The following is a 21,028-nucleotide window of genomic DNA, read 5'->3' on the forward strand; positions in this document are numbered from 1 at the left end:
ATTAAGGGATTACATTTTGAAACATGCTTATTAATATTAAACACTTTTAAACTGTGTGATTTGTATATGTGTGGGTGTTAATACTATAAGATAATTGTTTCAGTTGATGTTGGATCAAGATTGGGCTTCATAATCAGAAAAATGAAATGATTGTTATGTGGAAGTTTCCATGTAACATATGGTCAATAATGGTTAGCCCACCTCATCATTATATGATATGTAAGGTTATACTGATAAGAAAAAAAAAACATCAAACAAGTTAACTGACTTCAATCTTTTACCTCCAAAGGTATTGGTTTAACCATGCTCCTCCTCCTACAATGTATCTGCTGACACTGGACAGTGCAGCTGGCATGTTAACTTCCTGTTATTTATAACCTCTGAAGGCAGAAGAGAAAAATCAGAGTCTGCTTACTCAGAGGAGCAACAAACAATGGATCCCAAAAGCCAGAGGGTGAAGCTTAATGATGGCCACTTCATTCCTGTCCTGGGATTTGGAACCTATGCACCTGAGGAGGTAAGAGTAGAGGTTTGGGGTTGAGATATAATATAAATAGTAGTGGATGTGACATGAGTAGAAGGGGACTTGAGTTGTCAAGCACTGAGCTCCAGTGTGACCCTGGGAGGATCACATGGTTTCACTAACCGGGAGAGAACATCCAGTCTCCACTCTGTATCAGGGTCTGAGACTGTGCTCACCTGCAGATTACTCTGGATTCCCCTCCAGTTTCTGTCTCTTTCCCAGCTTATCAGAAGAGGTGAGGCTGTCAGGGACACTGACTGTCAGCTACTTTGCTTTGAGGGAGATTGCAATGGCCAGGTTTCTCGGTATATTTCATTAATTAAAGAACTCTTTCTTCTTTCCAAAAAGACATGACCCAGAGAAGTATTTGAGAAAAAATTTCCTGAAGATGAGGTGACTGAAAACTAATGGGAAGAATTGCTTTTCTACTGTGAGGTGCCTGCTCCATGCCAGGCAAGACACACTAGCTGTGTTTTGCCTTGTACTTCTGTTTCTGCTTGGAAACTTCTAATGGAAGTTTTAGTATCATTTGAAGGGATAAGCTATTGTCTTATATCCAACTTTGAATTCTTGGGAATTCAGTTTCTTTTTATTATAGTCTGCAATACTCAGGCATAAGAGGTGCTAATGGACACATCTCTAGACCTGATGCCAGAAAGTTTGCTGTCCATCTTGTCTTTAGAGCATGTAATTGTGACAAGGGACTGGTCCTGAAACTTTGAGTCTCACTTTTCTAATTTATAAAACAGAAGACAATATTCAGAGACATTTTTCAGATAGAAGATAGGGCTTGTTTACCTGTAGTGCAAAGTGTGATGAGGAAAGGGAAGGGTCCAGGTTATTACTGAGGTTCATTTGTTCATTCCTTAATACATCCCATAAGGCAAGTGATCTTAAGGAAAACCATGACTGAGACCCAACAGAGGAAAGTTAGACCAAGCATCTACTTCCTTGAAAGTAAAAGATTCTGAATTATAGAAACATAAATGCAATATTAGTCAACCTCAAAAGGAAAGTTAATCTCACCATTTGCAACCACACAGATGAACCTGGAGAACATTAAATGAAATAAGCCAGGCATAGAGAACAAATATTTCATGATCTTTTTATAGGTGGAATCTAAAAAAATTGACTCATAGAAGCAGAGAGCGTCAAATGTGTGAATTGTTTTATATCAAATTATGTTTATGGAAATGATTATAGTAATTATAAGGCTATGATGATTGTAAAGCAACCACCGTATTTGATGGTTCCTGTAAAATTAGAGGGACAGTGGTTTGATGATTATGCATTAAAAGTTTTATATGAATTTAATAGCTTAATTTCTTGACCTAAGAGATTCGTTGGAGCTCTGGTTGTGGGAATAACTGCCTTGATTGCCATAATTGCATCAGTTATGGTTTCTGTTGTTGCCCTGTCAAAAGAAGTGCATACTGCCTCATTTGTCGATCATCTGTTCAAAAATGTCTCCGTAGCTCTTACTACGCAGGAAATTATAGATAAGAAAATAGAAAATAAGGTCAATGCTTTAGAAGAAGCAATTCTGCTTATGGGGCAAGAAATTACAAACTTAAAAATTAAATTGTCTCTAAGGTGCCATGCTGAATTTAAATGGATGTTCGTTACCCCTCTACAAGTGAATGAGTCCATGCACTTTTGGCAACGCATTAGGGATCATATTTTAGGCACCTGGAATCATTCAGATTTTAGTATTGATATTTCTAAGTTACATCAGGATATTCAGAATATGAAGCAGGTGGAGTTTGACTTTTCTTCTCAATGGCTTTCTAATTCCCTCTTTGAAAATATGGAGGGGTATCTTTCCCATGGATCCTTTTCTACAATAATGATTAATACGGCCATGTGCTTATGCCTGTTAGTTCTGATTTGTGTAATAGCCCCGTGCCTTTTCAGAATACTCAACCAAAGTGTTTCTGCTCTATCTACTGAGTGTCATACCTATGCTCTAAAAAATAAAAAAGGGGGAGATGTCGGGAGCCATGTTAGGCATTACTGACAAAAAAAAGAGAGGCCCCAACCCCCTCTCTTTGTCCCACAGGTACGGACCCGGGGTGAAGGAGTTAGACCTTGTGATTCTGACTTGTTTTTTCCTCTCCTCGGCTGAGTTGACTGAAAATGAATATTAAAATGCTTATTGTTCTTGAGAGGAGCATGAGAAGGCACAAAGCCTTCTGCAGCTGTGCTCAGAGAATAATTCATGAAGTTAATCATTGACATTTGTCTAAGGACTTTTACAAAAGAGTGTTCCAGGATGAGCACATAGGCCGCAGCTTGAGGCCATGGGAGGGATTGCTATCTTAAGCCTATTTGTGAGGAAAATGTTTATGGCAAAGGAGTTTACTGAATTTAGGGCTTAGAAATAATTAAAATGGTTAGAAGTTAAAGATTTAAGGAATGTTTTAATGTAATGTTAGTATATTTTACTATAGCTTATAGAGGTTAGGAATTTTAGAGATACTATAGCTAGAAGCCTTTTTAAGAGATAGTGAGCTCAGGATGTTAGGGGCAAACAGGATTTAGAAAGATAAGAAATAAACTAAGGAATGTAGCATGAGTTACAAGGTAATCACAAGTTAACTATAGGACACATAAGAGGAAGTAGATAATAGATGGTAAAGCTGATTCAGAGAGAGAATCGCTGAAGCAGGAACTCTGTTTGAAGGGCAACAATGATTTATGGAGATAATAAATCTGGGTGAGGGGGAACTGAAAATGTCAAACCTCTGACCTAATGCTTTTGTAAAAGTATAAAAGAAAATCTTAAACTTGAAATAAATGCACAGTTCAAGAAAAAAAAAAAAAAGAAGAAGAAGAAGAAGCAGAGAGCAGAGACATAGTGCTCAGAAACTGAGGACAAGGTTCTGAAGAATGGAAAGATGTTGATCAAAGCTACAGACCTTCAGTTATAAGATACATAAGGCCAGAGACTTGATGTAGAGCATGGTGACTATAGTTAATAATAATAAATCTTAAATGTTCTCACCACACACAAAAGTAACCTATGTGAGGTTATGGATCTTCCGGTAGCTTAATTGTGGTAATCATTTACAATGGATAGCTATATGAGAACATCACTTTTTAAACCTGAATAGATAGTTTTAGATGTATTCTGTGTGGCTTCACCTGTATACTGAGGTCTCAAAAGCTTTCACCTGGTTTCTTGATGCTTTTCAAGTGAATTTAAGTGAAAGTCTCTCAGTTGTGTTTGACTCTTTGTGACCTCATGGACATGTACTATGGAGTTCTCTAGGCCAGAATACTGGAGTGGGTAGCATTCCCCTTCTCTAGGAGATCTTCCCAACCCAGGGATCGAACCCAGGTCTCCCACATTGCAGGCGGATCTTTACCAGCTGAGCCACAAGGGAAGCCCTTTGATGCTTTTACCATGCCCTCATACTTTAGTTGATTTTTCCTCAGACATCTCACAGTATAATTTGTATACATGATTACAACTTTATTTTGAGTCCATTGGATTGTATCAGCAAATCACTGAAACTGGAGGCAGCTTGGGTCCTCTGATGCCTGTGATCAACCACTGGTCACCTGGAATCGAAGGGTTCCTGGGTGTCCATTTAATCACTGACCAGGAATATTCAGGGAAACTGGCATGGGTTTATCACCACACACTTGCAGAATGAACCAAATGCATGAAGAAAAGTTGGTTCTTGGGATGATCAGTCTCGTGCCTTAGCAATCTCTTAATCATGTGGATATTCAATTTCTACCTTTGTTACTCATGTAGGTTCCTAAGAGTGAAGCCCTGGAGGCCACCAAATTTGCTATAGAGGTTGGGTTCCGCCATGTGGACAGTGCTCATTTGTATCAAAATGAGGAGCAGGTTGGCCAGGCCATTCGAAGCAAGATTGCAGATGGCACTGTGAAGAGAGAAGACATATTCTACACTTCAAAGGTGCTGTGTGTGGTGTGTGTGTGCACATATGTGCAAGTGATTGTGTGAAGGTGACAATTAGGTAATAGGATCCATAGTTAGGTGAATGTTGTCTATTGGTACAGATTTTTTTGCACATATTTACATCTTAAATCTAGTATCCTCTTCTCTTCCCCCTCCCAAAAGAGAGAGTGATTATAACTATTTCATCATTGCTGTGTTCAAATTTTAATTTTAATTTAAAGTCACTTTACTTCTCTGAACGTAACAGAGCAGTGTGATTTAGTATGGGCTAATGAATCAAACCCATTCACTGGAATGGGTGAATTTAACTCAGATGACCATTATATCTACTACTGTGGGCAGGAATCCCTTAGAAGAAATGCAGTAGCCATCATGGTCAACAAAAGAGTCTGAAATGCAGTACTTGGATGCAATCTCAAAAACGACAGAATGATCTCTGTTCTTTTCCAAGGCAAACCATTCAGTATCACAGTAATCCAAGCCTGTGCCCCAACCAGTAACGCTGAAGAAGCTGAAGTTGAACAGTTCCATGAAGACTTACAAGAACTTTTAGAACTAACACACACAAAAAAAGATGTCCTTTTCATTATAGGGGACTGGAATGCAAAAGTAGGAAGTCAAGAAACACCTGGGGTAACAGACTAACTTGGCCTTGGAATACAGAATGAAGCAGGGCAAAGGTTAATAGAGTTTTGCCAAGAGAACACACTGGTCATAGCAAACACCCACTTTCAACAACACAAGAGAAGACTCTACACATGGACATCACCAGATAGTCAACACGGAAATCATATTGATTATATTCTTTGCAGCCAAGATGGAGAAGCTCTATACAGTCAGCAGAAACAAGATCTGGAGCTGACTATGGCTCAGATCATTAACTCCTTACTGCCAAATTCAGACTTAAATTGAAGAAAGTAGGGAAAACCAATAGACCATTCAGGTATGACCTAAATCAGATCGCATATGATTATACAGTGGAAGTGAGAAATAGATTTAAGAGACTAGATCTGATAGATAGAGTGCCTGATGAATTATGGACAGAGGTTCATGACATTGTACAGCAGACAGGGATCAAGACCATCCACATGGAAAAGAAATGCAAAAAAGCAAAATGGCTGTCTGAGGAGGCCTTACAAATAATAGCTGTGAAAAGAAGAGAAGCAAAAAGCAAAGGAGAAAAGGAAATATATAAGCATCTGAATGCAGAGTTCCAAAGAATAGCAAGTAGAGATAAGAAAGACTTCCTCAGTGATTAACACAAAGAAATAGACGAAAACAACAGAATGGGAAGACTAGAGATCTCTTCAAGAAAATTAGGGATACCAAGGGAACATTTCATGCAAAGATGGGCTCGATAAAGGACAGAAATGGCATGGACCAAACAGAAGCAGAAGATATTAAGGAAAGGTGGCAAGAATACACAGAAGAACTGTATAAAAAAGATCTTCACGACCAAGATAATCACAATAGTGTGATAACTCACCTAGAGACAGACATCCTGGAATGTGAAGTCAAGTGGGCCTTAGAAAGCATCACTACAAACAAAGCTAGTGGAGGGGATGGAATTCCAGTTGAGCTATTTCAAATCCTGAGATGATGCTGTGAAAGTGCTTCACTCAATATGCCAGCAAATTTGGAAAACTCAGCAGTGGCCACAGGACTGGAAAAGGTCCGTTTTCATTCCAATCGCAAAGAAAGGCAATGCCAAAGAATGCTCAAACTACCGCACAATTGCACTCATCTCACACGCTAGTAAAGTAATGCTCAAAATTCTCCAAGCCAGGCTTCAGCAATATGTGAACTGTGAACTTCTAGATGTTCAGCTGGTTTTAGAAAAGGCAGAGGAACCAGAGATCAAATTGCCAACATCTGCTGGATCATGGAAAAAACAAGAGAGTTCCAGAAAAACATCTATTTCTGCTTTATTGACTATGCCAAAGCCTTTGACTGTGTGGATCACAATAAACTGTGGAAAGTTCTCAAAGAGATGGGAATACCAGACCACCTCACCTGCCTGTATGCAGAAACCTGTATGCAGGTCAGGAAGCAACAGTTAGAACTGGACATGGAACAACAGACTGGTTCCAAATAGGAAAAGGAGTACATCAAGGCTGTATATTGTCACCCTGCTTATTTAACTTCTATGCAGAGTACATCATGAGAAATGCTGGGCTGGAAGGAGCACAAGCTGGAATCAAGATTGCCAGGAGAAATATCAATAACCTCAGATATGCAGATGACACCACCCTTATGGCAGAAAGTGAAGAGGAACTAAAAAGCCTTTTGATGAAAGTGAAAGAGGAGAGTGAAAAAGTGGGCTTAAAGCTCAACATTCAGAAAACTAAGATCATGGCATCTTGTCCCATCACTTCATGGGAAATAGATGGGGAAACAGTGGAAACAGTGTCAGACTTTATTTTTGGGGGCTCCAAAATCACTGCAGATGGTGATTGCAGCCATGAAATTAAAAGATGCTTACTCCTTGGAAGGAAAGTTATGACCAATCTAGATAGTATATTCAAAAGCAGGGACATTACTTTGCCAACAAAGGTCCATCTAATCAAGGGTATGGTTTTTCCAGTGGTCATGTATGGATGTGAGTGTTGGACTGTGAAGAAAGCTGAGCACCGAAGAATTGATGCTTTTGAACTGTGGTGTTGGAGAAGACTCTTGAGAGTCCCTTGGACTGCAAGGAGATCCAACCAGTCCATTCTAAAGGAGATCAGTCCTGGGTGTTCTTTTTTGTTGTTGTTGTCTTTCATTGATTTAATTTAGAGTAACTTTTTACTAGTTTTAACAGCGAATCTTAAAGTTACAATTGGTTTCATATCCTAGTGAATTTGAATTTTATGAAAACTATTACCACTAGAGTTATTTTAAGTTTTTTTTTTAATTTTTAAAAATATAAATGTATTTATTTTAATTGGAGGATAATTACTTTACAATATTGTATTGATTTTGCCATACATCGACATGAATCTGCCACGGTGTTCTTTGGACGGATTGATGCTAAAGCTGAAACTCTAATCCTTTGGCCACCTCATGCGAAGAGTTGACTCATTGGAAAAGACTCTGATGCTGGGAGGGACTGGGGGCAGGAGGAGAAGGGGATGACAGAGGATGAGATGGCTGGATGGCATTGCCGACTTGTTGGACATTAGTTTGAGTGAACTCTGGGTGTTGGTGATGGACAGGGAGGCCTGGTGTGCTGCAATTCATGGGGTCACAAAGAGTCAGACATGACTGAGCGACTGAACTGAATATATCAAACAGAAAGAAGTATGATTAGATTATAGTTTCCTTATCATCTGGGAGACTTCCCAAATTTCTTCACATTCTGACTCTCACATCTCAGCTGTATCAGTAAGAGAGCATTAGGGCGTCACTTTGTATATTACAGAAGATCTAGCCAAAGTGTGTAGAATTATGTTCTGCACATGTTAATATGTTCAAAGCACCTTCCCCTAGGTTCGGTTAGGTTCAGTTCAGTTCAGTCACTCAGTCGTGTCCAACTCTTTGTGACCCCATGAATTGCAGCTCGCCAGGCCTCCCTGTCCATCACCAACTCCGAGAGTTCACTCAAACTCATGTGCATCAAGTCGGTGATGCCATCCAGCCATCTCATCCTCGGTCATCCCCTTCTTCTCCTGCCCCCAATCCCTCCCAGTGTCAGAGTCTTTCCAATGAGTCAACTCTTCACATGAGGTGGCCAAAGTACTGGAGTTTCAGCTTTAGCATCATTCCTTCCAAAGAACACCCAGGACTGATCTCCTTTAGAATGGACTGGTTGGATCTCCTTGCAGTCCAAGGGACTCTCAAGAGTCTTCTCCAACATCACAGTTCAAAAGCATCAATTCTTCAGCGCTCAGCTTTCTTCACAGTCCAACACTCACATCCATACATGACCACTGGAAAAACCACAGCCTTGACTAGACCGACCTTTGTTGGCAAAGTAATGTCTCTGCTTTTGAATATACTATCTAGATTGGTCATAACTTTCTTCCAAGGAGTAAGCATCTTTTAATTTCATGGCTGCAATCACCATCTGCAGTGATTTTGGAGCCCCCAAAAATAAAGTCTGACACTGTTTCCACTGTTTCCCCATCTATTTCCCATGAAGTGATGGGACAAGATGCCATGATCTTAGTTTTCTGAATGTTGAGCTTTAAGCCCACTTTTTCACTCTCCTCTTTCACTTTCATCAAAAGGCTTTTTAGTTCCTCTTCACTTTCTGCCATAAGGGTGGTGTCATCTGCATATCTGAGGTTATTGATATTTCTCCTGGCAATCTTGATTCCAGCTTGTGCTCCTTCCAGCCCAGCATTTCTCATGATGTACTCTGCATAGAAGTTAAATAAGCAGGGTGACAATATACAGCCTTGACGTACTCCTTTTCCTATTTGGAACCAGTCTGTTGTTCCATGTCCAGTTCTAACTATTTCTTCCTGACCTGCATACAGGTTTCTCAAGAGGCAGGTGAGGTGGTCTGGTATTCCCATCTCTTTCAGAACTTTACTTGGTTTACTGTGATCCACACAATTCAAAGGCTTTGGCATCGCCCATAAAGCAGAAATAGATGTTTTTCTGGAACTCTCTTGTTTTTTCCATGATCCAGCGGAAGGTGGCAATTTGATCTCTGGTTCCTCTGCCTTTTCTAAAACCAGCTGAACATCTGGAAGTTCACAGTTCATGTATTGCTGAAGCCTGGCTTGGAGAATTTTGAGCATTACTTTACCAGCATGTGAGATGAGTGCAATTGTGCGGTAGTTTGAGCATTCTTTGGCATTGCCTTTCTTTGCGATTGGAAACGGACCTTTTCCAGTCCTGTGGCCACTGCTGAGTTTTCCAGATTTGCTGGCATATTGAGTGAAGCACTTTCACAGCATCATCTCAGGATTTGAAATAGCTCAACTAGAATTCCATCCCCTCCACTAGCTTTGTTCGTAGTGATGCTTTCTAAGGCCCACTTGACTTCACATTCCAGGATGTCTGTCTCTAGGTGAGTTATCACACTATTGTGATTATCTTGGTCGTGAAGATCTTTTTTATACAGTTCTTCTGTGTATTCTTGCCACCTTTTCTTACTATTTTCTGCTTTTGTTAGGTCCCCTAGATTATGTAATGCTAATTAATTCTGAGAAAATTGACTGTTTGATCAAATTAGACTGTGTGTCCTCTGACACTCTTTCAAACATAATTCAGATGATGGGCTTGGTAATTATTTGATAAGGTTATTTATATTTCAATTCATTTCATTCTTTTGTGAATAGTGAAGTGATGATAAATTCAAACAATGTAGTTTACATGGGTAGATTAGACTTAAAATTGAACTCCAGAAGAAAAGGGGCATTTTTTTTAAAGTGGTCATCCATTTCTAACAAATAGAAAATGTCTAATTATTGAGTGAAATGAGTCAGACAAAATTAGCTACAGTGTTCATTTCATACAACTTCCTTTTTTTAACCTCTGCAGCTTTGGTGCAATTCCCTTCAACCAGAGTTGGTCCGACCAGCCTTGGAAAAGTCATTGCAAAATCTTCAACTGGACTATGTCGATCTCTATATTATTCATTCTCCAGTGTCTCTGAAGGTTAGCAATCTGCTTTTGTATTCAATCATATGTATTTTTTTTTCTTGCCTCAGAGTGCTTATAAACTTGAATGGATGGTTGACTTAAGACTTTCTTAGTAGGTTGAAGAGATGATTACACTAGAGTAGAATCCCCCAAATAATCATTTCTGATTATCTTTTTACTGGGCTTCCTTGAATCCTTAGTTCTGTTACATGCCTCCCAGAGAAAGGCATTCAACAATAATCTCATATGCTTTGCTCAAAAACTTGGTAAAATATAAATGGGCATTTTTAGCACACAGCCCTGATTATGACTTCTGAATCTCTTGGGGATTTTATGAACACAGTTTGGTACAGAGTGGTGAGCAATGACACTGCCTCACACTTGCACAGTCTGAGTTGTTCCCCCTTTCACTCTTTCAAGAGGAGCAGATTTGGTGGTGCTCCCTCTGGGTGGGTCTAAACCTCCCAACCTTTAGAGGGACTTGAGAGACATTGCCTACACTGTTGCCTGACTTCACAATGAGGATTATAGAATGCACTTAGCCATTAAGAACTGCACATGTACACCCATGGCAGATTCATGTCAATGTATGGCAAAACCAATACAATATTGTAAAGTAAAAAAATAAATAAATAAATAAAACTGAGATTTAAAAAAAAAAGAACCACAAGGGGAATTTCCTGGCAGTCCAGTGGTTAGGATTCCATGCATTCACTGCTGAGGCAAGTTAAGTTGAGGGAAGGAGTTCAATCCTGTTCTGGGAACTAAGATCCAGCAAGCTGTAGCCAAAAACAAAACAACAGCAACAACAAATGTATTACGTAGAACTCTTGATTTTAAGTTACAGAAATCTACTCAAGCCATCCTATGCAGAAGAGTCTATTTGACTATGTATATCCTAGCCATGGACAGATTTAAGGATTTGCAATACTCTTCAGTAATGTAACCCTTTTTAAAAAATCCCTTATCCTGTCATTACTCTTTATTTTTACTGAACATGAACATTTGCTTTATTTTTACTGAACATGTTCCATTGGTGGCAAATATAGCCTTGGGGGAACTCAAGGTTCATACTCGTGAAATTTAAGAGCATGTCTGGATCTTCAACATTCCGTATCCACCTAAACAAAGTCTTGCTGGTTCATGTGTCTGTCCTAGCGCATCAGATGCTCAGAGGGAAAAGAAAGTCTGATTATCTAGCCCAGGTCAAGTATGCAATCTTTAATCTGGAAATAAAGCCATGTAACTTACTGCCATTCCCAGGACAAGAGAGGCATTTTGCAAGAGTAAAGTATAAGGGGCAGAAAAAAAATTCACATAAGTCACTGATAGTCCCCATTACAATGTATGAAAATTATATTCATTAAAACATATATTAGGTGTAAGAGATTAGTGGGCGCCTGCCTCCTGAAGACATTGCTCATAACTCCATTTGCAAATCACTTTTCTAATATTGGTATCTAGAATATTGCTTTACCTATCTCATAGAGGTTTAGTGCCTGGTCTAGACATGCCTGGCAGCCTAGCTAAATGTGGAGAAATCATTTGGTAACAGCTCTACAATGATTGCTTCTATTCCAGCCAGGGAATAAATTTGTTCCAAAAGATGAAAGTGGAAAACTGATATTTGACTCGGTGGATCTCTGTCACACATGGGAGGTGAGTCTGGGGAGAAGCAAGCCCAGAGGAGGAGCCAGGAGAGGGGGAATTTCTTTCATTTCTTCCACCTGTGAGAATGGGCTGTGGACCATCAAACTCAGCAGTTTATGAACCTAAGGGCTGGGATGCTGGGGTTGTGGGGAGGAATCATTGCTGAAATGTTCACAGAGAAGAACAGTGGAGGAGAATATGGGACAGTGAAGACAGGCATCTATTTCCTTCCTTGTGATATGTCTTCTCTGGGATTTTTCTAATGAGGAGATGGTGATTCTTCTTGTGTCATGACCCTCTTCTCCTTTTTTCTTTCTTAAAATCAATGTCAATTCTTGACGTGAGACACTTTTTGCAGATTTTTTCCAACATTTATTCTTGATCTATCACTCATTCCAAGTGACTGTCCACCACCTCTCCCTCCCAGGCCCTGGAGAAGTGTAAGGACGCAGGGCTGACCAAGTCCATTGGGGTGTCCAACTTCAACCACAAGCAGCTGGAGAAGATCCTGAACAAGCCGGGGCTCAAGTACAAGCCTGTCTGCAACCAGGTGAGCAGCTCAGCTCCTCTGCCTCCTGCTCTTCAGAACCTCCTTCTTGCCCTGGCACCTGATGTCTGTCTGTCCTCCCCTCCTGTTTATCCGACATTTGGGGACAGAAGGTTCCAGAGAGCAGAGCTTCTGTCTGGATGGTGTGAATAGAATCCATAACAGTATCTTTGATAAAATCTGGGTGGAAAATATGTGGAGGACTTACCACTAAGTTGTGTAGGAATTGAGGGAAGGTTATGGGGGTGAAGGGGCTTAAACCAGTCCCCCAGAACTTAGAGGAAGGAGGCCTTTCCCTGAGCTGAAAGGGTGATCACTAATCAGATGTGAAAGTTCCTCAGAGGGAACTGTGTACAAGAAGGAAGACCATGAAAACACAGAATGAGAAGTAAATAACAAAGGGAAAAATCAGCTGAGATAGGTGTTAAATGTTTGTGTGGGGTCTAGATGCCTGAATCCTTAGTCTTGGTGTCTCTACATTCATTGGTCTTCATCATGGAGCACGGTACAGAAAAGTTTGCTGGAGACAATGAAGGTCTGTCAAGTCAGATGGATTAAGTTAAAGGCTTATGGTGATACTAACTGTAGATATTCACTCAGGAACATTTACTTAGCTTAGAGCACATCTGATCATTTACTCAGTCTTGGACTGGTTCTCCCATCAATGTCCATCGTAAAATTAACTGGTTAAGCACACTTGTCTATGTCTGTTTCTGCACTCTTACATTTTTGGTTCTATTTTTACTTTATTGTGGTGAGAAAACTTAACATGAGATCTAATCTCATAAAAAATGTTTAAGTATTCAGTACAATACAGTGTTGTTTAAAATACAGTGTTGTACAGCAGATCTAGAATGTATTCATCTTGTATAATTGAGACTTCACACCCATGATTAGCAAATCTGGATTCCTCCTTCCTCCCATCCCCTGGTGACCATCTCTCCACTGTTTAATTCTAAGTTTGACCGATCTACATATATAAGTGAGATGTGATATATATGTAATGTAATCTTTATCCTGGTTAAATGGTCTTATTTCAAATGTATCATAATGTCTCTAATGTACAACTTGAAGTCAAGGATAAAGAATCTCCTATAGCAGAATTCTTTGCAAGCCGAGTGTAGCTTACATAATTCAAGAAATATACATATATCAATTATATATATGTTTTTCAATTTTAGAAATTAAAATATTAATGTGATTCTAACATCAATTTTGCCTATATTTGTTTATTATGAAAAATTTCAGATATTAGAAGAGTTAAGATTATAACAGGAAATATACATGTATTTAATTTTATGTATTTATTATGTATTCTATATTTAATAAATAAAGATCTATAACACTTTGTTGACCTGTATCTTATGCGGTTCCCATGTCACATTGAGCCACGTTTCTCAAGGTTTTTTCACCGAGAATGACCACTAAAGTATTCTGTTACCAGAATATCTAGACAAGCTTTTGACAGATTCACTGTATTTATCGTTGTTTTGTGACATTAATTAGTATGCATGTGCATGTGCTCAGTCATGTCCGACTCTTTGCAACCCTGTGGACTGTAGCCCGCCAGGCTCCTCTGTCCATGGGATTCTCCAGACAAGAATACTGGAGTGGATTGCCATGCCCTCCTCCAGGGGATCTTCCTGACCTTGGGATCAAACCTGCATCTCTCACATTGGCAGGAGGGTTCTTTACAACTAGCACCACCGGGGAAGCCTCCACACTTATCCCTACAAGACAGGGTAAAAACTTAACTCCTTGTCACTAATCGTCAGTTTCTGAGAAAGGATTTATTGTAATAATCATCATCCCCGGAGGAAAATATTTTTGTTCTTTCCACCTCTTTCCACTAGGGCTTCAGGGATTTTTATTTACTCTGTGTGCTATACTTGTTTTCACTCGTGATTCCTTCTGATGCTCAAGTCTACCCAAATGTCACCAGTGGGCTCCCCATCAAAGTGGTTCTTTTGTCCTCAAGTCATTTGTCCATAAGTCTTTGTGCAATTTCTTGCTGCTGGCACAGTTTGATGTCCGTGATTCTGACAGCTCTTTTCCTGTCCCTGATCTGGAATTAGGCAAGTGTCCTGGTGGTGTCCAGTGGTGTTCGGCAACCAAAATCTGGTTCCTAGAGTTGCTTCTTCTCAAGAATGTCATTATTTTTGTTTTTATCTTTTCAGGAGACAGCAATAAAATTTCTTTTTTAAAAAAATATCATGCCTGTATACGAGAAAGCAAAAGAGACACTAATGTATAGAACAGTCTTATGGACTCTGTGGGAGAGGGAGAGGGTGGGAAGATTTGGGAGAATGGCATTGAAACATGTATAGTATCATGTATGAAATGAGCCACCAGTCCAGGTTCGATGCTCGATACTGGATGCTTGGGGCTGGTGCACTGGGTCGACCCAGAGGGATGGTATGGGGAGGGAGGAGGGAGGAGGGTTCAGGATGGGGAACACATGTATACCTGTGGTGGATTCATTTCGATATTTGGCAAAACCAGTACAATATTGTAAAGTTTAAAAATAAAATAAAATTTAAAAAATATATCATGACTTAAGGTTGATGTTTTAAGTTATAATTTGATGTGATGCAGTTTTTTCTTTAGCATTTTTAAGCTTTTAATCTTTGTAATATTAATATTGTCTTTTCATATAAACTGACACTCTTCTATCTTCCATTCTATAGGTGGAATGTCACCCTTACCTCAACCAGAGCAAACTGTTAGAGTTCTGCAAGTCACATGATATTGTCCTAGTTGCTTATGCTGCTCTGGGAGCCCAACTATTGTCAGAATGGTATGAACATTACTGAAGACAAAAAAGAGATTCTCTAAAACTCAGTTTTTGAAGAAATATTTTAATCTTAATGTAACAGTGCTCTGGAGATAACTCTAATTTGGCAGGGGAAGAGGAGAGAGATGGGAGAAACCCTTCTCTTTTGTCTTCCCATCCATCACCCAGCCAATTTTTACATTTCATGTATCTTGTTGTAAAATGTTAAAATGCAAGTCTGCAATAAATTTATATATAATTCCATATTTGAGAACTAAGACATAAACTTAAGTCATGATTCACTTATTTATTAACTGATGAATACATTACTAACGAATACTAAACTTTTCAAGCTTCCCTTACCTTATGTCTAAAATCAGGATAATATTAAGTACCTCCCAGGTCTATGATGATCAAAAAATAACAAGTTGAATCATTTTAGTAAACATTTATTTATAGGAGTATTGCATGATGAAAACAACAATGAAATGAATAGTTCTCCTCTTTGGACTACTTGATTTTTATCAACGCTTGAGAACAGTGAAAATTTAAAAATTTCCTGGTCTTCTCCATCTCAATTTCTTTTCACTCCCTTGTATTTACTTTAGAGTTGTGATTATAAAAGAAAAACAACCACTAAGAACTAAAAACAGAAAAAAAATTTTACAAGATTGGCAGTACTCACAAGCATGCATCAAATGCCTGGGAGAGCTTTGAAAACGCAAACTGCCAAGTGCCACAGTTGAGTTTCTGATTCAGTTTGTCTGCAGTTAAGCCATGGAGTTTGCATTTCTAGGAAGATCCTAGGTGATGCTGATGCTTCTGGCCCATGGACCACACTTTGAGAAGCATTGGTCTAGAGTGAACCTACTTGGTCTGTTTGAGAAGCCTCCTTAGAAACTGAGTACTTAGTCTCAGCTCCTCAGCATTTCTGAATTTCCTTCCAGGGTGAACTCAAACAACCCCGTTCTCTTGGAGGACCCGGTTCTTTGTGCCATTGCCAAAAAGCACAAGCAAACCCCAGCTCTGGTTGCCCTTCGCTACCAGGTACAACGTGGAGTTGTGGTTCTGGCCAAGAGTTTCAACAAGAAGAGGATCAAAGAGAATATGCAGGTGATGATGAGTGGGGCTGTGGGCAGAGGGCTCCTAAGGAATATCCTTCACGAGGGTCATTCTTTGTCTGTCTCTAAAGACTTTCCTTGAGTCAAGACAAGTCACCTATTCTTCCCCATGCATGAATGTGTTGTGTGTTCCTGGCGATTTTCTCCTCCTGATGTGGCAACAAGAGAGGTGGCATGGCTGGAGAGGGTTCAGGTTGGACAGAAAGCAGAGATTTTTGTTTCAGCATTACATCAGCCATTTATTCTGTCACCTTGTGCAAATGACATCTCATTTTCTTTGTTCTCAATTGACTAAATTGTGTTATGTGATTCCCATAGATCATCTAGGCTGCTCTGACAAACACCACAGATTGTGTGGCATAGAAACAATTGAAATTTGTAGTCTCACCTCTGGAGGTGGAGATCCGAGATCGGGGTGCCCATGTGGTCAGATGAGGGCCCTCCTCCGGGTCACAGGCTTCTCCTTGTATCTTAACTTGGTAGAGGGGGCAACAGAGCTCTCCTAAGTCTCTTATATGAATATGATATTGTTTAAATCTCATTCATGAGGGCCCCACCATCATAACCTAATTAATCACTCTTCAAGGGCCAATTTCTACACCATCACAGCAGTGATCTTGAACCTCTAAATTATCATGATTTTATTTTACATTTCCCTGAATAGTAATGTAGCTTCATTTTTATACTTCATTTAATCTCCGTGAGCTTTTGCTGTTTCAAAGTTCCTATGTAAGACCGTGCCCATTTTTGCTGAGATGTCTTTTGATTTGTGTGTTTGAGATCGTTATTGTACTCTTAGCCATAGCTGTACAAGAAACTCTCCCCAGTTTCAGGGTTTAATGCAGAGATCAGATATGCTTCTCTTGATTCTATAGTTTGACGATCAGCCTGCACTCAGCTCAGCTGTTGTCCTCTTGTCTGGGCTCTCGTGCATTTGCAGTTCAGTGCAGAGCAGCTCGGGAGTTCTGCTTTAGCAAGTGGATGTGGCTCTTGTAAGAGGAGCCTGCACATCTTTCCATCTAGTTTTTCATACATGTTTGGCTAGACTGTGGTCAACTAACCTGGTCTTCATCTCAGCACAATGCTATGATCTCCAGTCAGTGAGTGGGGAAAAATCCCCTTCATGTCTGGACTCAGAACTAACTCACCACTTCTGGGAAATATCACAGTCCAATGCAAATATCACTGTCCAAGGCAGGTTACAGCTCAGGTCAAGTCAAGGGGAAGGGAAATTGTCCCCTGAAAAACTGTTTCCATTTAAATTTGATTCTGTAATATAGCTGAAACTGATTTTCTAATAAGATATGAAAAGAAAATGGAAATCTAAAGGTCCATATTTTTCTACAGATTTTCATTGTCAACTCTGTCATATATTAAGTGTCCATAAGTAAATTTCTGACATCTCTTCTACTTAACAATTCAGTTTTCTGTACTGTCTTATTATAGTGGAAAATAAGTCTTGCTTTTCAGAATGGCACATTCTCCTTCCTTAAAGAGATCTTTGCTACTTTTCACTAGCTGTTCCTTGATGTAAATTTAGTATCACTTTCCCAACTCCCACAAAAGAATACATGTTTAAGTCTTAGGTTCATGTTGCATTGAAACACTAGAATGCTTTGGAGAAAACTGATTTCTTTACAACATTGAGATTTCCTTGCTATGATTATGAGATGAATTTCTAATTATTTAGGTGTGCTTTAATATTTTAAGCACATTTCATAACTTTTTTCCTTAAAGGCTTTACATAATCCTTTTGGGTTAGATTTACTTGTAGATAATGAATAAGTTTGATATAGGATTATTGGGTAGGTTTTTGGAGGTAGGGCTCCCCCTTACAATTCTTATTAAGTTCAAAGTTATATCATATTTAGGGGGTGTTGGGAAGAAGAAAAACAGCTTAATGCGTGGTAAAATGCAGGTATTTTGTAGGCATTGTCCAACTGCCCCTTTGTTTTTGAAAGAAGATATTTGTTTTTTAATTTTCTGTCTCAAATAATTCACTTAGAAAGATAAGGGACTGATGTGCTATAATCTGTTTAAGGTGGACAGAAAAGGAGAAGGTGTAGGAAGGAGAGGTGAGAACTCAGCAGAGGGTCCCAGGCTTGTTCACCAGGAAGCTGAGGACAGACACGGCTTCCCTGTCCCCTCTTCTTGTCTCCATCCAGCTGAAAGTCCTCCAGTCCCCAGGGGGAGGCCAGCTCCTTGGAGGAGAGGTTAATGTGATTCTTCCTTCCTTCCAGGTGTTTGACTTTGAACTGACTCCGGAAGATATGAAAGCAATCGATGGCCTCAATCGTAATACAAGATACTATGATTTTCAACAGTAAGTGACTTGTATATATTACACACACACTGGTTTCTCTAGCATATAGCTCAGCAGAGGAATAAGCTTTCCTAAAACTTAGTTTTAGGGAGGATGTCCTGATTTCCAGCATAGGAGTAAACCAAGGGCTTCCTGCAGACCTCAGACCAGAAGTTTCCTCCAGGGCTCCATTTACCACTAATAGAAATGTAATTGGGGCCTGGAACAATGCATAAGTAAGGTCTCCAGATTTGACATTGTGGTGAATTCACTACGTTGTGCCTGTAATCCCTGTGCCTGGTGTACCTCCTCTCAGGGCTGAGAGACCTAGTAGACGCAGAGAGCACAGTGCCTGCAGCCCACTGTTCTTTCAGGGACCTGCACGGATATTTCACCTTTAAATCGTTTTAGAATCAGGAGGAAATGATAAATAAGGACTGTGTAATAATCCATCTTGGATTACATTCATGTTTATCCTAATGTATGTGTATGGTCAATTATGTCTGACTCCTGGTGGCCCAGGAACTCTAGCCCTCCAGGCTCCTCTGTCCATGGGATTTCCCAGCAACAATACTGGAGTGGGTTGCCATTTTCTTATCTAGGGGATAAGATCTTCCCAACTTGGGGATCAAACCCACATTTTCAGCATCTCCTATATTGGCAAGTGGATTCTTTAACAGTGAGCCACCTGGGAGTCCCCAAGTTTATCCTAACACAATTGTAAATGTATTGCTGATGTTTTTTGGCAGAGGGGTCCACAAAGCCCAACAGGCATCATTGCTGAGTAGTCACAGTGGGCCTGCTTCCACCCGCTCCTCCTACTGTCTGATGGTTTTCTCCCTAATGGGCATTTCTTGTACTCAGACACCATCCATTTCATCCAAATCCATCCCTTTCCCCCCTGTTACAACACATTTCCTCATCCTTGTAATGTCACCAAATGAATTGCAAGTAGATCATGAGCTTAACTGATGCTCCAGAGAGTGACTGCTGTGTCCTTAGCAGGACACATCCTGGTAAGATCATCTGGGTCTCTAGTTTCTTGAGTCCAGACTTAATCTAGTGCTGCCTTTGTCCAGCAGATGTCTATCCCCTGGGGAGCCCCTACCTCCTTGATTTTGACTTAGTCACAAACCTAGGATTCCAGCTACCTAATTACTGCAGGAGCATGTCAGGACTGAAGAGAAACAGGGCTAATCAAACAGAGAGATATTGGAAAACGTTTAGAGAGAAGCAAATACAAATTAGCGATAAAATGAATATTTAGTTTCAAATGAAAGATCTCAAAACTCTTCTTGTTTGTAAAGAAGATATTTATGTATACATATGCATGTGTTTATAAGTATACCATGATTCTAAGAAAAGACATAATGCTAAATGAAAGTTACTTTTCTGTTCTCAAAAGCTTATAAGTGTGTTCTGTGTTCTCCTTCATTATGCTGTGAATTCCTAGACATATTCATCCTTGTGGGTTTATGTCAACAGCACAACTCTTGGCACATGGAATTGCTCTCAATGCACTCTTTAATGAATTGAATTGAAAAGGACCAAGTTAGAAAGAAAAATCAGGCCATAAGAAAAGATAACAGCAATAATACTAATGAATAAATAATGTGTTGTCATATAAACTAAGAAAATCACAAGTTATAGGTATGATTATTTAGGTGTATGCGGTATTTCTTCAGCTTAATAGTAATTACTCAACGGAGGCATCCTGTATTTTGGGTATGCTCAACATTTTTTCATTGAATGTTTATGAAAAAGAGCAAGGTATTCCTTAACTGTGATTATTCTCATCACTTAGGGCCGAAAGTTCCACCTGTGTCTGAAATGACCTCCACAGCCAGCCCTAGGTCTTGTGCTCCCATATAAATTGTATGCTTATATATTGTATAAGTCATTGTGGAGTAACTGTTACACGTGAATGTTGGGATTGGACATGCAGGTGCAGTGCGCACATGAAGCAGACACCTGGTGTGTGCTTGCTGGGGGAAAAGGAGGGACATGTAGATTTCGAGTTTGAGCCCATTCTGACTGCATCCACAGAGTAATGCTGTCTATGACAACAAGACAGATTTAATAAATCAATCCTCCTCCTTCTCTTTCAGGGGTATTGGTCACCCTGAGTATCCATTTTCTGAAGAATATTAACTGGGTGAGCTGTCCACCATGGCTTCTACCTGAACGTCTTGCTTCTAGGGCTACGAAGAGCGTGTCTATACTTGGTGGAGGTGTTTGAAAGAAGTGCCTGAACTTTTGAAAGATTTTTTTCTTTAAAAACTCTTTATGAAATAACCAAGATTTCAAATATGGGTACTAGTTTTTCCTAACAAAATAATTTGAAAAATAAAAGGGAAAAGATAGAAAATAAAGATAACCTGGTTAACCCATTTAATAAATTTGGTGCATTTTCCTTTGTTGAAAATGAATCAGTCAATCTAAGAAAGAAATAGAAAATTTTATTCAAGCTAAATTTGAGAACTATAACCCAGAAAACTCTGATGGCTGTTCTTCTTCTAGAAGTCAAGGCACGGGGGATGTAAGTTTTGGAGACAGAGGGCTCTACATGAAAAGACATATTATTGACAGTGTACATAATAC

At 39.6% G+C, this 21,028-nt stretch overlaps 1 protein-coding gene across 2 annotated transcripts; it reads left to right on the plus strand.

Annotated features, from left to right (window-relative positions):
* Positions 1-402: 402 nt before the first annotated feature.
* On the plus strand, positions 403-20,826 carry LOC147360785 (aldo-keto reductase family 1 member C3). 2 transcript variants are annotated; one of them, XM_086331105.1, is made up of 9 exons: positions 403-517; positions 4,287-4,454; positions 9,933-10,049; positions 11,616-11,693; positions 12,112-12,234; positions 14,919-15,028; positions 15,952-16,117; positions 18,366-18,448; positions 20,536-20,826. In XM_086331105.1, the coding sequence occupies exons 1-9, from the start codon at positions 434-436 to the stop codon at positions 20,576-20,578; spliced, it is 972 nt and encodes a 323-aa protein (XP_086187231.1). In that variant the 5' UTR covers positions 403-433; the 3' UTR covers positions 20,579-20,826. The 2 variants fall into 2 exon arrangements, with proteins under 2 accessions (XP_086187231.1, XP_086187232.1); XM_086331106.1 differs by lacking the exon at positions 4,287-4,454.
* The last annotated feature ends 202 nt before the right edge of the window (positions 20,827-21,028 follow it).

The sequence above is a fragment of the Bos grunniens genome, chromosome 13 (assembly GCF_055505025.1).
Source record: "Bos grunniens cultivar Pamir isolate PY7600 chromosome 13, Bosgru_T2T1.0, whole genome shotgun sequence".
NCBI classification, from domain to species: Eukaryota; Metazoa; Chordata; class Mammalia; order Artiodactyla; family Bovidae; genus Bos; species Bos grunniens.